The sequence below is a fragment of the Microcaecilia unicolor genome, chromosome 1, assembly GCF_901765095.1.
Source record: "Microcaecilia unicolor chromosome 1, aMicUni1.1, whole genome shotgun sequence".
Classification (NCBI taxonomy): Eukaryota; Metazoa; Chordata; class Amphibia; order Gymnophiona; family Siphonopidae; genus Microcaecilia; species Microcaecilia unicolor.
Genome location: NC_044031.1, coordinates 81,492,452 through 81,505,249, shown reverse-complemented (window position 1 = coordinate 81,505,249; position 12,798 = coordinate 81,492,452). Strand labels below are relative to the sequence as shown.

The 12,798-nt window shown below is 49.1% G+C and overlaps 1 protein-coding gene across 3 annotated transcripts in view; it reads right to left on the bottom strand.

Annotated features, from left to right (window-relative positions):
- Positions 1-12,798, bottom strand: part of WDR60 (WD repeat domain 60) — a 303,464-nt gene that overhangs the window by 224,286 nt on the left and 66,380 nt on the right. For all 3 annotated transcript variants that reach the window (XM_030198750.1, XM_030198757.1, XM_030198766.1), the window contains exons 6-7: positions 10,465-10,532; positions 2,487-2,544 (exon numbers count right to left, since the gene is read on the bottom strand). In XM_030198750.1, coding sequence (XP_030054610.1) covers positions 2,487-2,544; positions 10,465-10,532 — 126 coding nt within the window. The remainder of the gene's footprint in view (positions 1-2,486; positions 2,545-10,464; positions 10,533-12,798) is intronic.

Genomic DNA, 12,798 nt, shown 5'->3' with positions numbered 1-12,798 from the left:
ATCCGAGGGGGAAGCCCGCTGCACAATCATCAGGCACGCCCTGGCCACATAGGAGCCGCAAACTGAGGCCTGCAAACTTAAAGCAGCCGCCTCAAAGGACGACTTTAAAGCCGCCTCCAATCTTCTGTCTTGGGCATCCTTTAGGTCCGTGCCACCTTCCACCGGCAACGCCGTTTTCTTAGTCACCGCAGTGATTAAAGAATCCACGGTAGGCCAAAGAAAGGCCTCCCTTCCTTCAGGCAGAGGATAGAGGCGGGACATAGCCCTAGCCACTTTAAGGCTCGCTTCTGGGACATCCCATTGAACCGAAATCAAGGTGTGCATGGCTTCATGCACGTGGAAGGTTCTAGGGGGCCCTTCGTCCCCAGCATAATGGCAGAGCCAGCAGAGGCTGAGGAAGAGACGTCCTCCGGAGAGGAAATCTTCAAGATGCTCATGGCCTGCACTAACAGGTTGGGCAAATCCTCTGAGCGAAAGATCCGTGCTGCAGAGGGGCCATCCGCTCCATCCGAGCGGGAATCCGTCTCCTCCAAGGAATCCCCAAAGGACCGTTGGGAGAACTCAGATACGCTGCCCTCATCTACATCAGAGGAGACAGAGTCCTCTAGGGCCTGGAAATCCACCCGAGGGCGTTTGCTTCCGGAGGCCTCAACCCCTTTATCGGACAGGGGAACAGGGGCAGCGTTTTGCATAAGAAAAGCCTGATGCAGCAGCAAAATGAACTCAGGGGAGAAACCCCCCAGACTGTGTACTTCTGCAGCCTGGGCCATGGCCCTAGACACACCCTCAACTGCCGCTCGCAAGAGCGGGGGAGAAACATGCTGCGCATCCAAAATGGTGTCCGGCGCAAAACTCCAAGAAGGAGCCGCGCGGGAAAAATGGTGCTTAACTTTTGCCGCTTTCTTGCCGTCGCCCGAATCAAGGGCGACCATAGCATTAACGTCTCCCACCTCGAGGGCGGCCCAAGAAGAAGCCGTCCGAGCAGAGTGGCCGGCCAAAATGGGGGGGGGGGCGAGCAGCGGGGGATGGGCGTTTATGGCGGGAAAAACCGCCGGAGGAAGAACCGGGACACTGACTGGACTCCAAACTGACGCCCAAAAAAGGCGATTCAGGCTTTGAAACCCCCGCATCCCCGCTAGACGCGCACACGAGGTCCGGGGAGCAATTCTTCGCGCCCTCGCCCTCCGACGCCATAAGCCACGTGCAAACCGAACGGGGAACCCCCTGCCCGCTACAAAAGGTAAAAATTACCTGCTTCTCGCTCCAAGCTGTAACGAACTGGTGTCCCAGTGAGCGGCTGCATTAAACGCTGATATAAACGTTGAAATAAACACCCTTAAAGGACGTTCAAATTTATTTTTTTTTACGGAGCCAGCGGGAGGGGGGAGAAAAGGAGGGACCTGGCACCACCAGGTTTGCACTTGCTCAAGAAGAGCCCTCAACCCCAGGTACTCAACAAAACCTAAGAATTAGGCTTGGAGACCTAGCCAGAGCTGCTGCTGTGTGTGACCACCACCTGCTGAGATAGAGAACATACTGGGGAGTTTCCGGCAGCACATGACCACATATAGGGAGGCCAAAGGATTGCTCTCTATCTCCACCTGCTGGTAGATGGACACAACCCACCAGTCTATGGATTGATCAGCATGATGATATGGAAAAAATTGGTTACACAACCTGGGTGGATGAAGGAGGGGCAGGTGAGAGAGCAGGGTCGTTGGACATGGTTGGCTGGAGGGGGGGCAGGGGGAGAGTAGGGTCGCTGGACATGGGTGGCTGCAGGGGGGGGCAGGGGGAGAGGAGGGTCGCAGGACATGGGTGGCTGCAGGGGGGGCAGGGGAGAGGAGGGTTGTTGGACATGGGTGGCTGGAGGGGGGGCAGGGGAAGAGTAGGGTCGCAGGACATGGGTGGCTGGAGGGGGGCAGGGGAGAGGAGGGTCGTTGTTTCATGCGCCGCTCCCTGCCACTTGCTCCGCGTGTTTCCCTACTCCTCCCCCTGCCTGGGAATCAGCTGTGAGTGACATAAGCCTGGGTGGTGGAGGGGGGGCAGGGGAGAGGAGGGTTGCTGGACATGGGTGGCTGGAGGGAGGGGGTGAGGGGGGTCCTGAGACCAGAGAGGTGGGGGTGAAAGGGGGGCCTCAGACCATAAAGGGAGGGGGAAGGGAACACACACTCACTCACTCTCTGTCTCTCACATACACTCTCTCTGACACACTCTCTGTCTATCACACTCTCCATCTCTCACACACACTGTCTCTCTCAAACATACACTCCTAGGAAAACCTTTCTGGCATCTGTTTAATTTCTGACAGAAACGGGACTTTTTTACTGGTTGTTTATAATCTTACTGTTATACTGTATAATTGTACTTTTTGTACTGTAGCCCTACTACAATTTTGTGTAAGCCACATTGAGCCTACAACTAGTGGGAAAATGTGGGGTATAAATGTATTAAATAAATAAATAAATAAACATGTCTTACAGTACCTCACTGTTTGCACTTTCTTTGTCTTTGCCAAAGGTTTTCTCTTGCCCTTGTTCATCCCTATAAGAAAACATAAAGTAACACAGAACATAAACATACTCCAAGTTTTAAAAAAACACTCTGTTGTACAGACAGGAATGTTAGTCACATTGCCCTGACTGTACCTGCTTGTTGGATAAAGCATAACAGACAGGAACGCAAAAATAAAACAGCACTTACTGAAAATTATAACTAAACTAAAGGATGAAATGTGCAACTTAACTAGCTGCTGAAGCATTCTGTAGCTTTATCATTTCACACTGACCTCCAAATGAATCTGTCCCACATATACAACCCTGTAAAACAGACCAGTAAGCTCAAACTGACAATTTTCCTCCCAAGTACTACCTGCAGAGGACACTGCTAAGTGTTATATTCTCCTAGAACAAGCTGACTTTTGGTCCAGCACATTTTTGTCAGAGTTCTATTAAGTGCTTCTTTCTTTTGCTTCTTAAAAAGTGCCTTTATAACAGGGCACCTAGGGAAAAAAATGTAAAATACAACTATTGTATACTTATTTTATAAAGGCAATATATGCTTATACGGGCTTTTCTAAAAAAGCAGTGAATAAGAAAGGCAAAATAACATAAACTTTCCTCACAGAGAACAAACGCCCCTGAACCGGAGCAATAACCAAACAAAGGAGGGACGTTATCAACCTCCTGCAATAAAAACAGCATGTAGTAACTCTGACAGCTTGTCTTCAAGTACTCCTGATGAGGCACAATGTCTGTAGGCAACATCTGTACAAAAAGTAAAGTCAGACAGGGAGGGATCATGGATTCATCTGCTGTGACTAAAGGAAAGAAAATTATCAAGGTAAGAACCTAATTTTCCCTTCCATGAATCCATTAACTGATGGGATGTACCAATGCACTCCCTAAATAGGGTGGGAACAGGCAACTCCGCGAGCAAGCACTTGCGCTCCAAAATGCGCATCCTGCCGTGTTGCCACATCCAGCCTGTAATGTCGCACAAAAGAGAGCTGAGAAGCCCAGGTATCCGCACGACAGATCTCTTGAAAAAAAAGCCACCCGTTTCAGCCCACGAAGAGGACACTGCCCTCGTAAAATGCGCTTTAAACGCTTCAGGCGGCGACCGCCCTGAAAGCAGATAAGCAGAAAAAATAAGTTCCTTAAGCCACCGGGCTATAGTGGTCTTCGACGCCGGAAACCCCCGTCGGGGACCTGACAACAGAACAAATAAATGATCAGGATTCCTAAACTCATTTGACATCTGCAGATACTGCCAGAGCCCTGCGGACATCCAAAAGGCACAATTGCTCAAAGGAGTCTGGAAACTCTTCCTTACAAAAGGAAGGAAGAAAAATGGGCTGGTTCAGGAGAAAAGCTGAAACCACCTTAGGCAGAAAGGAAGGCACCGTACGAACAGTTACCCCAGATTCCGAGAACAGCAGAAAAGGATCCCGACAGGGAAGAGCCTGAAGCTCAGACACTCTTCTAGCCAACATCATTACCACTAAAAAACTGTCTTGAGAGTCACATCCTTTTCAGAAGCCTGTTTAAGAGGCTCAAACGGAGATCGCTGGAGCGCCTTCAACACGAGCCACAGGTTCCAAGCGGGACAGGGCGACCGCAAAGGAGGACGGAGACGAAGTGCCCCTCTGAGAAATCGGACAATATCCGGATGAGCAGCAAGGGACAAACTGGAGACTTTCCCCCGGAAGCAGGCCAACGCTGCCACTTGACCTCGAAGGGAATTGTATGCCAGGCCCTTTTGTAGTCCTTCCTGCAAAAAGTCCACCAAAAGCAAGACTGTCGCCAGAGTCGGTGAGATAGACTTTGGAGTACACCTCGCCTCAAAAGTGCGCCAGATCAAAGCATAAGTCGCAGAGGAGACCGCGTGCGAGCCTGCAAGAGCATGGCAATAACCTTGTCCCTCAATTGCGCCCTCTCAAGAGCCAGGCTGTAAGACCAAAGTAGCAAGGATCTTCCATAGTCACTGGACCCTGAACTAACAAGTTCGGAACCCAAGGCAAAGGAAGAGAAGCGTCCACCAGCATCCGCCGGAGATCCGTGACACATGGACACCTTGGCCAATCCGGGGCGATGAGAATCACCAATCCTCGATGCAGGCGAATCCGAAGTAGTACTCGCTCTATCAAGGGCCAAGGAGGAAACACATACAGGAGGCCCGAGGGCCAAGGTTGAGCCACGGCATCCAACCCCGCCGAGCAAGGATCTCTCCTTTTGCTGAAAAAGCGAGGGACTTTGGCGTTTACGCTTGACACCATGAGGTCCAAGCCTGAAGTCCCCCATTTGGCACAAAACTGAAGTAAAACTTCTTCTGCCAGTTCCCATTCCACCGGGTCGATTTGATGCCTGCTGAGGAAATCGGCTAGCATGTTGCTCTGACCGGCTATGTGAGCCGCGGACAGCAGCTCTAGGTGGCGCTCGGCCCAGACGCAGATCTGAGACGCCTCCACAGCCAGGGCCCTGCACTGAGTGCCGCCCTGAAGACTGATGTAGGCCACTGCTGACGTTGTCCAACAGAACTCGGACAGGAAGACCCTTCAGCGTCGAGTGGAAGGCCAGAAGAGCCTGGAATATTGCTCTCAGTTCCAAGCGATTGATGGACCACCCCGCTCCGCGGTGGACCACACACCCTGAGCATAGTGTCCTCGGCAATGAGCTCCCCAGCCCGAAAGGCTGGCATCCGTTATCACCAGACACCAAAAAGGAAGAGCCAGTGGCATCCCCTGCCGCATCATGCTGTCAGAAAGCCACCAATCCATACCGCGCTGGGCCGCAGGAAGTCACTTTAGACTGTGTTGGAATTCCTGGGAAATCGGAGACCATTGCTGAAGCACAGCAAGCAGCAGCGGCCTCATGTGAACTCTCGCCCAGGGAACCACCACTATAGTGGCCGTCATCGATCCCAGGAGCTGAACAAAGTTCAAAGCTCGAGGGCGAGGCATCCACAGGAGCAGGCGGACCTGATTCTGAAGCTTGAGACGCTTGTTGTCAGAAAGAAAAGCGAACCCAGAAGCCGTGTCGAACCGGACCCCCAAATACTCGAGAGACTGAGAGGGGGTCAGGTGACTTTTGGGCATATTGGCTACCCAGCCCAGAGTCTGAAGAACTGTAACAACTCTTAGCTGTGGCAAGTCGGCTTTCGTCTGCCGAATCCACTCTGATGAGCCAGTCGTCGAGATAAGGGTGAACTCTGATACCCTCTCGCCTGAGAAAGGCAGCCACCACTACCATCACCTTGGAAAATGTCCAAGGGGCAGTTGCCAGGCCAAAAGGCAAGGCGCGAAACTGGAACTGTTGGCTCAATACCGCAAACCAGAGAAACCACTGATGCGGCGGACAGATGGGAATATGCAAATACAGTTCCTTGAGTTCCAGAGACGTAAGAAACTCTCCTGGCTGTACCGCCGCAATGACGGAGCGCAGGGTTTCCATACAGAAGTGTCGCACTCCTAAGGCCTCGTTGACTCTGCATAACATAGTAACATAGTAAATGACGGCAGAAAAAGACCTGCACGGTCCATCCAGTCTGCCCAACAAGATAAACTCATATGTGCTACTTTTTGTGTACACCTTACCTTGATTTGTACCTGTCCTTTTCAGGGCACAGACCATGTAAGTCTGCCCAGCACTGTCCCCGCCTCCCACCACCGGCTCTGGCACAGACCGTATAAGTCTGCCCAGCACTATCCCCGCCTCCGGCTCTGCCACCCAATCTCAGCTAAGCTCCTTAAGATCCATTCCTTTTGAACAGGATTCCTTTATGTTTATCCCACGCGTGTTTGAATTCTGTTACCGTTTTTATTTCCACCACCTCCCGTGGGAGGGCATTCCAATCATCCACTACTCTCTCCGTGAAAAAAATACTTCCTGACATTTTTCTTGAGTCTGCCCCCCTTCAATCTCATTTCATGTCCCCTCGTTCTACTGCCTTCGCACCTCCGGAAAAGGTTCGTTTGCGGATTTATACTTTTCAAATATTTGAACGTCTGTATCATATCACCCCTGTTTCTCCTTTCTTCCAGAGTATACATTGTTCAGGTCATCAAGTCTCTCCTCATACGTCTTGTAACGCAAATCCCTTACCATTCTCGTAGCTTTTCTTTGCACCGCTTCAATTCTTTTTACATCCTTCGCAAGGTATGGCCTCCAAAACTGAACACAATACTCTAGGTGGGGCCTCACCAACGACTTATACAGGGGCATCAACACCCCCTTTCTTCTGCTGGTCACACCTCTCTCTATACAGCCTAACAACCTTCTAGCTACGGCCACCGCCTTGTCACAGTGTTTCGTCGCCTTCAGATCCTCAGATACTATCACCCCAAGATCCCTCTCCCCATCCGTACTTATCACATTCTCCCCGCCTAACACATACATCTCCCGAGGATTTCTATTCCCTAAGTGCAACAATTTGCATTTCTTCGCATTGAATTTTAATTGCCAAACCTTAGACCATTCTTCTAGCTTCCGCAGATCCTTTTTCATGTTTTCCACTCCCTTCCGGGTGTCCACTCTGTTACAGATCTTAGTATCATCCGCAAATAGGCAAACTTTACCTTCTAACCCTTCGGCAATGTCACTCACAAATATATTGAACAGAATCGGTCACAGCACCGATCCTTGAGGCACACCACTACTCACCTTTCCCTCCTCCGAGCGAATTCCATTCACCACCACCCTCTGGCTTCTGTCCGTCAACCAGTTCCTAATCCAGTTCACCACTTCGGGTCCTATCTTCAGCCCATCCAGTTTATTTAAGAGCCTCCTGTGGGGAACCGTGTCAAAAGCTTTGCTGAAATGTAAGTAGATTACGTCTATAGCTCATCCCTGATTCAATTCTCCTGTCACCCAATCAAAGAATTCAATGAGATTCGTTTGGCACGATTTCCCTTTGGTAAAACCATGTTGTCTCGGATCTTGCAACTTATTGGCTTCCAGGAAATTCACTATCCTTTCCTTCAGCATCGCTTCCATTACTTTTCCAATAACCGAAGTGAGGCTTACCGGCCTGTAGTTTCCAGCTTCTTCCCTATCACCACTCTTGTGAAGAGGGACCACCTCCGCCGTTCTCCAATCCCTCGGAACCTCTCCCATCTGCAAGGATATATTAAACAAATCTTTAAGAGGACCCACCAGAACCTCTCTGAGCTCCCTCAATATCCTGGGGTGGATCCCATCCAGTCCCATGGCTTTGTCCACTTTTAGCTTTTCAAGCTGTTCATACACCCTCTCTTCCGTGAATGGTGCTGTATCCACTTCAATCTCATTTGTACTTTTTGCAGTCCATCGCGGTCCTTCTCCAGGATTTTCTTCTGTGAAAACAGAACAAAAGTATCTATTTAGCAAATTTGCTTTTTCTTCATCATTATCCACATAGCGGTTCACAGTATCTTTTAGTCTCACAATTCCCTTTTCAGTCATTCTCCTTTCACTTATATACCTGAAGAAATTTTTGTCACCCCTCCTTACATTTCTAGACATTTGTTCTTCTGCTTTCGCCAGACATATCTCTCTCTTGGCTTCTTTCAGTTTCATCCTGTATTCCTCCTCGTGTTCCTTTCCTTCAGTTTTTGTGTATAAGTCGAGGATAGGTCTGAACGACCCGCCTTTTCGAGGCATCACAAAACAGATGGAGTAGCAACCGCAGCCATGTTCGGCGGGAGGAACCGGAACCATCGCTCCGAGCTTCAGCAACACCTGCAAGGACTTGTTTACCACCACCCACTTGACGGCAGTGCCGTATCGGGACTCCAAAAACGCGTCTCCCACCGGGGTAGCGAATTCTAGTTGGTAACCTTCTATGATCAGGTCCAGAACCCACTGATCCGAAGTAATCTTGGTCCACTTCCTCGAGAAAGAGGGAGAGACGACCCCCTACTGCCGGAACCGACGAGGGGACCAGCGTCCCATCATTGTGGAGGATGCCCCTGAACTCCTGGATGTTGCCCGGACACCGCAGCGCGTTTGTCCGAACGAAAGGACACGAAAACGTGGCCTGGAAGAGGAGGGAAAAGAAGGACTTTTGGAAGAAGGCCTCGGCCTATCCTCAGGCAACTATTGGGACAGAGTCCCCTAGATCCTTAACAATCTTCTCCAAATCCTCCTCAAATAAAAGAAGGCGTTTGTCCGAACGAAAGGAGCTCCTCTGCTGGAAACAGGTAAGTTGACCAAACCCTGCAGAGCGCCCAAGGCAATACCTGCGAGCATCACGAAAACATGGCCTGGAAGAGGAGGGAAAAGAAGGACTTTTGGAAGAAGGCCTCGGCCTATCCTCAGGCAACCATTGGGAAAGAGTCCCCTAGGTCCGTAACAATCTTCTCCAAATTCTCCTCAAATAAAAGAAGGCCCCGAAAGGGTAACCTCACCAGCCTTTGTTTAGAGGCCATGTCAGTCGGCCAAAGCCAGATCTGCTGAGCCGAAGCTCTGACCAGATCATAAAGGGCATCAGCCAAAAAAGACAGGGCAGACTCCATACGCGGGCCGACCTCAGCGAGGGAACCCGCTCCATCGGCGGCTGCTCAACCGCCTGCTGCAACCAGGAAAGGCAGGCCCAGGCTGCATAGGAACTGCAAAGAGCCGCCCTTAAGGACAGGCCCAAGATTTCAAAGGACCGCTTCAGCGTGGATTCCAGCCACTAGTCCTGCATATCTTTCAAAGCGACCTCTCCATCCACCGGGGGAGTAGTCTTCTTAGTCACAGCCGTGACTAACGCATCCATTTTAGGCATCCCAAAGAGGGCCAACTGACTTTCACTCAGTAAAGGTGACACATAGCCCTGGCCACCTTCAAGGGACCATCAGTGTCAGACCATTGAGCTGAAATAAGCTCTTGGATGGAAGCATGCACGGGAAAAGCCCGAGAAGGCTTCTTAGTACTAGCCATCCGAGGATTAATAGAAGAGGCCGCACCCTCGTCAGGATCTTCAATACAAAGGGCCTGTAAGGCATCAGAAATGAGAGATGGCAGCTCGTCGCGGTGGAAAATCCGAACCACTTTAGGGTCATCCAACTCCTGTGGCAAGCAGCCACCCTCATCTGGATTATCAGTCCATGAGGGCCTGCCAGACACCTAAGACTCCCCGAAACTAGACCATGGGGGAATGGGGTAAGGCAGGGACAGGGAAAGCCAAGTATGCCTTTAAAGTGGGCACCACCAGCCACAACACCCCCCGCTCTACTGGCAAAGCACAGGAGCCACCCCAGGCAGAAATCCAGGAGCTGAGAAAGCGACATCCACACCTGCTGGGAGACAGAGATATACTGAAGGCAGAGGGGGCTGGGCATCCAGGAACACCATGTGCTTTCAGTATTCTCTATCTCCACCTGCTGGTAGGTGGATACAACCCATCAGTTAGGAAGCACCGATCCTGCCCAAACTTTGCCTATTCTTTACTCCCTACTTTTAATACCTACACTAATGCTTCACAATCGTTTTTCTGATGCAATCCCATTTTCAGTATATAAAATCAAGTTGACCCTTGCCTTAAAGGGAGGAGGGATCACCAAGGGGTTCATTTTCGAAAGAGAGGGACGTCCATCTTTCCACATAAATTGGAAGATGGACGTCCTTCTCCCAGGGACACCCAAATCGGTATAATCGAAACCCAATTTAGGACGTCTCCAACTGCACTCTGTCACAAGGACAGCCAATGTTCAAGGGGGTGTGCTGGAGGCGTAGCGAAGGCGGGACTTGGGCCTGCCTAACACTTGGACGTCCTTGACCCATAATCGAAAAAAACAAGGACGTCCCTGACGAACACTTGGATGTTTTCACCCAAACCTGTTTTTCTTACAACTAAGGCACAAAAAGGTGCCCGAAATGACCAGATAACCACCGGAGAGAATAGGGAAAGACCTCCCGTTACTCCCCCAGTGGTCACTAACCCCCTCCCACCATCAAAAAACATCTTTCAAAATATAAACAGACAAACACAATTACACAATACCTTCCACTGTGGATGTCTGCCGCAGGTTTATGTTTTAGACTTTCTTCTAATCTTCTATGTTTAGGCCTCTGAAAGAATTAAACACATTCAACTTTTTATTCATCTTTCAGCATGCTAAACTGCTGTCATCCAAAAAAGTATGTGTTTGAAGCAGCATATGTTCAACTTTTCCAGCAACGCTCAACTAAGAGGGCTGACTAACTCTGTAGTTTGGTCAAGACAATAGTGCCTGGTAAATACATGGACAGAGATCTATGTCTCAGCTTTACAAATGTCTATTACTGAAGAAAGGTATAGGTGAGCTACTGCTGTGGCCCTTGGCTGATGAAAAGTGACCTTAGCAGGTAAACTGGATTTAGTTTGATGAAAACAAAAAATGATATAACCCACTATCAATGATGACAAGGTATTTTTGTTAACTGGAAAGCTGATTCTTCTTGAACTGAAGAATAAAAAAAATTGCAATGGTATGTTTTCTGATATAAGGGCATATTTACTAAGCTGCGCTAAGCTGATAACTTGGGTTTTACTATGTGTTAAATAATAGTGCAACCCTGTGCTTATAAGTAAAGCATGTTACAACAGCCAGCATGATAAAAATCCTGCACTAGCTGATCAATGCTTATAGGTGCGGAGAGCAGGTGTAATAAGGATGGAGGAGTGGCCACCAGTGACAACTAGTGCACAGGTCATGACCACGCATCAGCTGTCATGGTGGCCCATCGTGCTTCTGCAAATATCGCCATCTCAAGAGAAGGCAGTCCGGTAGCGCAGCTATGGTGGTGCTCTCCCCCTCCAACGTCCAATCCCCTCGCCTGACACTCTCTCCAATTGTCAGCTTCCCTCACAAGACTCTGCCCCAGTTGTCAGATCCCCTCATGCTGTCATCCCAGTTGTCTGATTCCTGCCTCCCAGCTCATACACCAATACCCTGAAGGTCCAATCCCAAATCTCCCCAAATGGTAAAGCCCCACCTTCCCCAACATCCCTATCCCCCCCCCCCCCCCAGGACCTACTTGGGGATCTACTGAAGTAGTAATAGTAAAGTGGTTCTGGGCAACAGTAGTTCCCCTGTGCTCCAGCCCAGTCCTCAGCCAGGATTCAAAATGGCCATCATGACACCTAGCAGAAGTCCTGGTGGGGGGGGGGGGGGTTAAAGGTTTCAGCCCTGGGGATGGGGCTTTGACAATCGAGGATGTGGGGTTTGGACCTTCAGTGGGCTGGTATGTGTATGAGCAGGGAAAGCGGAGATTGGATATCTGTAATGTCAGTCCAGGAGTTGACAACTGGGGAGAGTATCAGAAGAGGGTATCTGAGGTTGAGGGAGCACCACTGCAGCACTGTTTTCATCTTTACTTATGCTTGGCCACACTACCACACTACCTGTAATGGCAAATAGCACAGTCATCCTTGGTATCTGGCACTACAGGTACACAGTATCATGCAGTATGTATCTGCTCTGTGTGTTACATGAAGCATATTTTGGACATGCCCTCTGAACCTCCTGCATAGCCTTTGCATATACCACACATTAATTTTTGCCTTTAACGGGCAGTAAGTGCAAAGCCTTACCATGCTTCGTAAATATGCCCCTTAGTTCCTTGCTAACAAACTTGAATTGCACTGCAACAGTCCAGCATGGGAGTTTCTGCACTTTTGCTTAGTTTATGCAAATTGCTGTTATGTTCTACAGAGGGATTATACTTTTATTTGATTTTAATAGTCCTGAGTCACTCTTAATGTTTCTAATGTTTCTGGAGTTGTGATTTTTAAAATGTTATTAATGGGATCTTATGTTGTTTTCTTTACTATATTTACTATTTCTAAAGTTGCTTTGAGACCTACTAAGGATGATTCATAGATCATCAAAAGCTAAAAGTTTCAAAAATAAGTAACAAAATAGTACCCACTGCATGTACTTTTATGTGGTACACTCCTAGGCTTTTCTGCAGGTACAAGTTGGGCAAAGCTGGGACAGAGTTGCAAGATATATGTGTATATTATGAAAAAAATCACATATCCACACAAACATAGACAGGCCATTTGCTCAAGCCTCAGAGTCAGAACAGATATAAATAACTGTGCCTATCTTCTGGTGGGATAATCTTATAAAGGCATAAAGACTCATGAAAAACAGGCACAACGTATGTGCCTTCACAGTCTAGGTGTCTCTTATAAAATTACCCTTTATGGTAGCTAGGCAGGAAAAGCACATAGCCCAATATGCTATGCCTATTTTTGTAAAACCAGCATATGCCTCTAGATGCCTTTTTAAAATTATCCAAGGAAAAACAAGTGAACGCATTTACACCTGCTCTGAGGCTAGTGTTAACT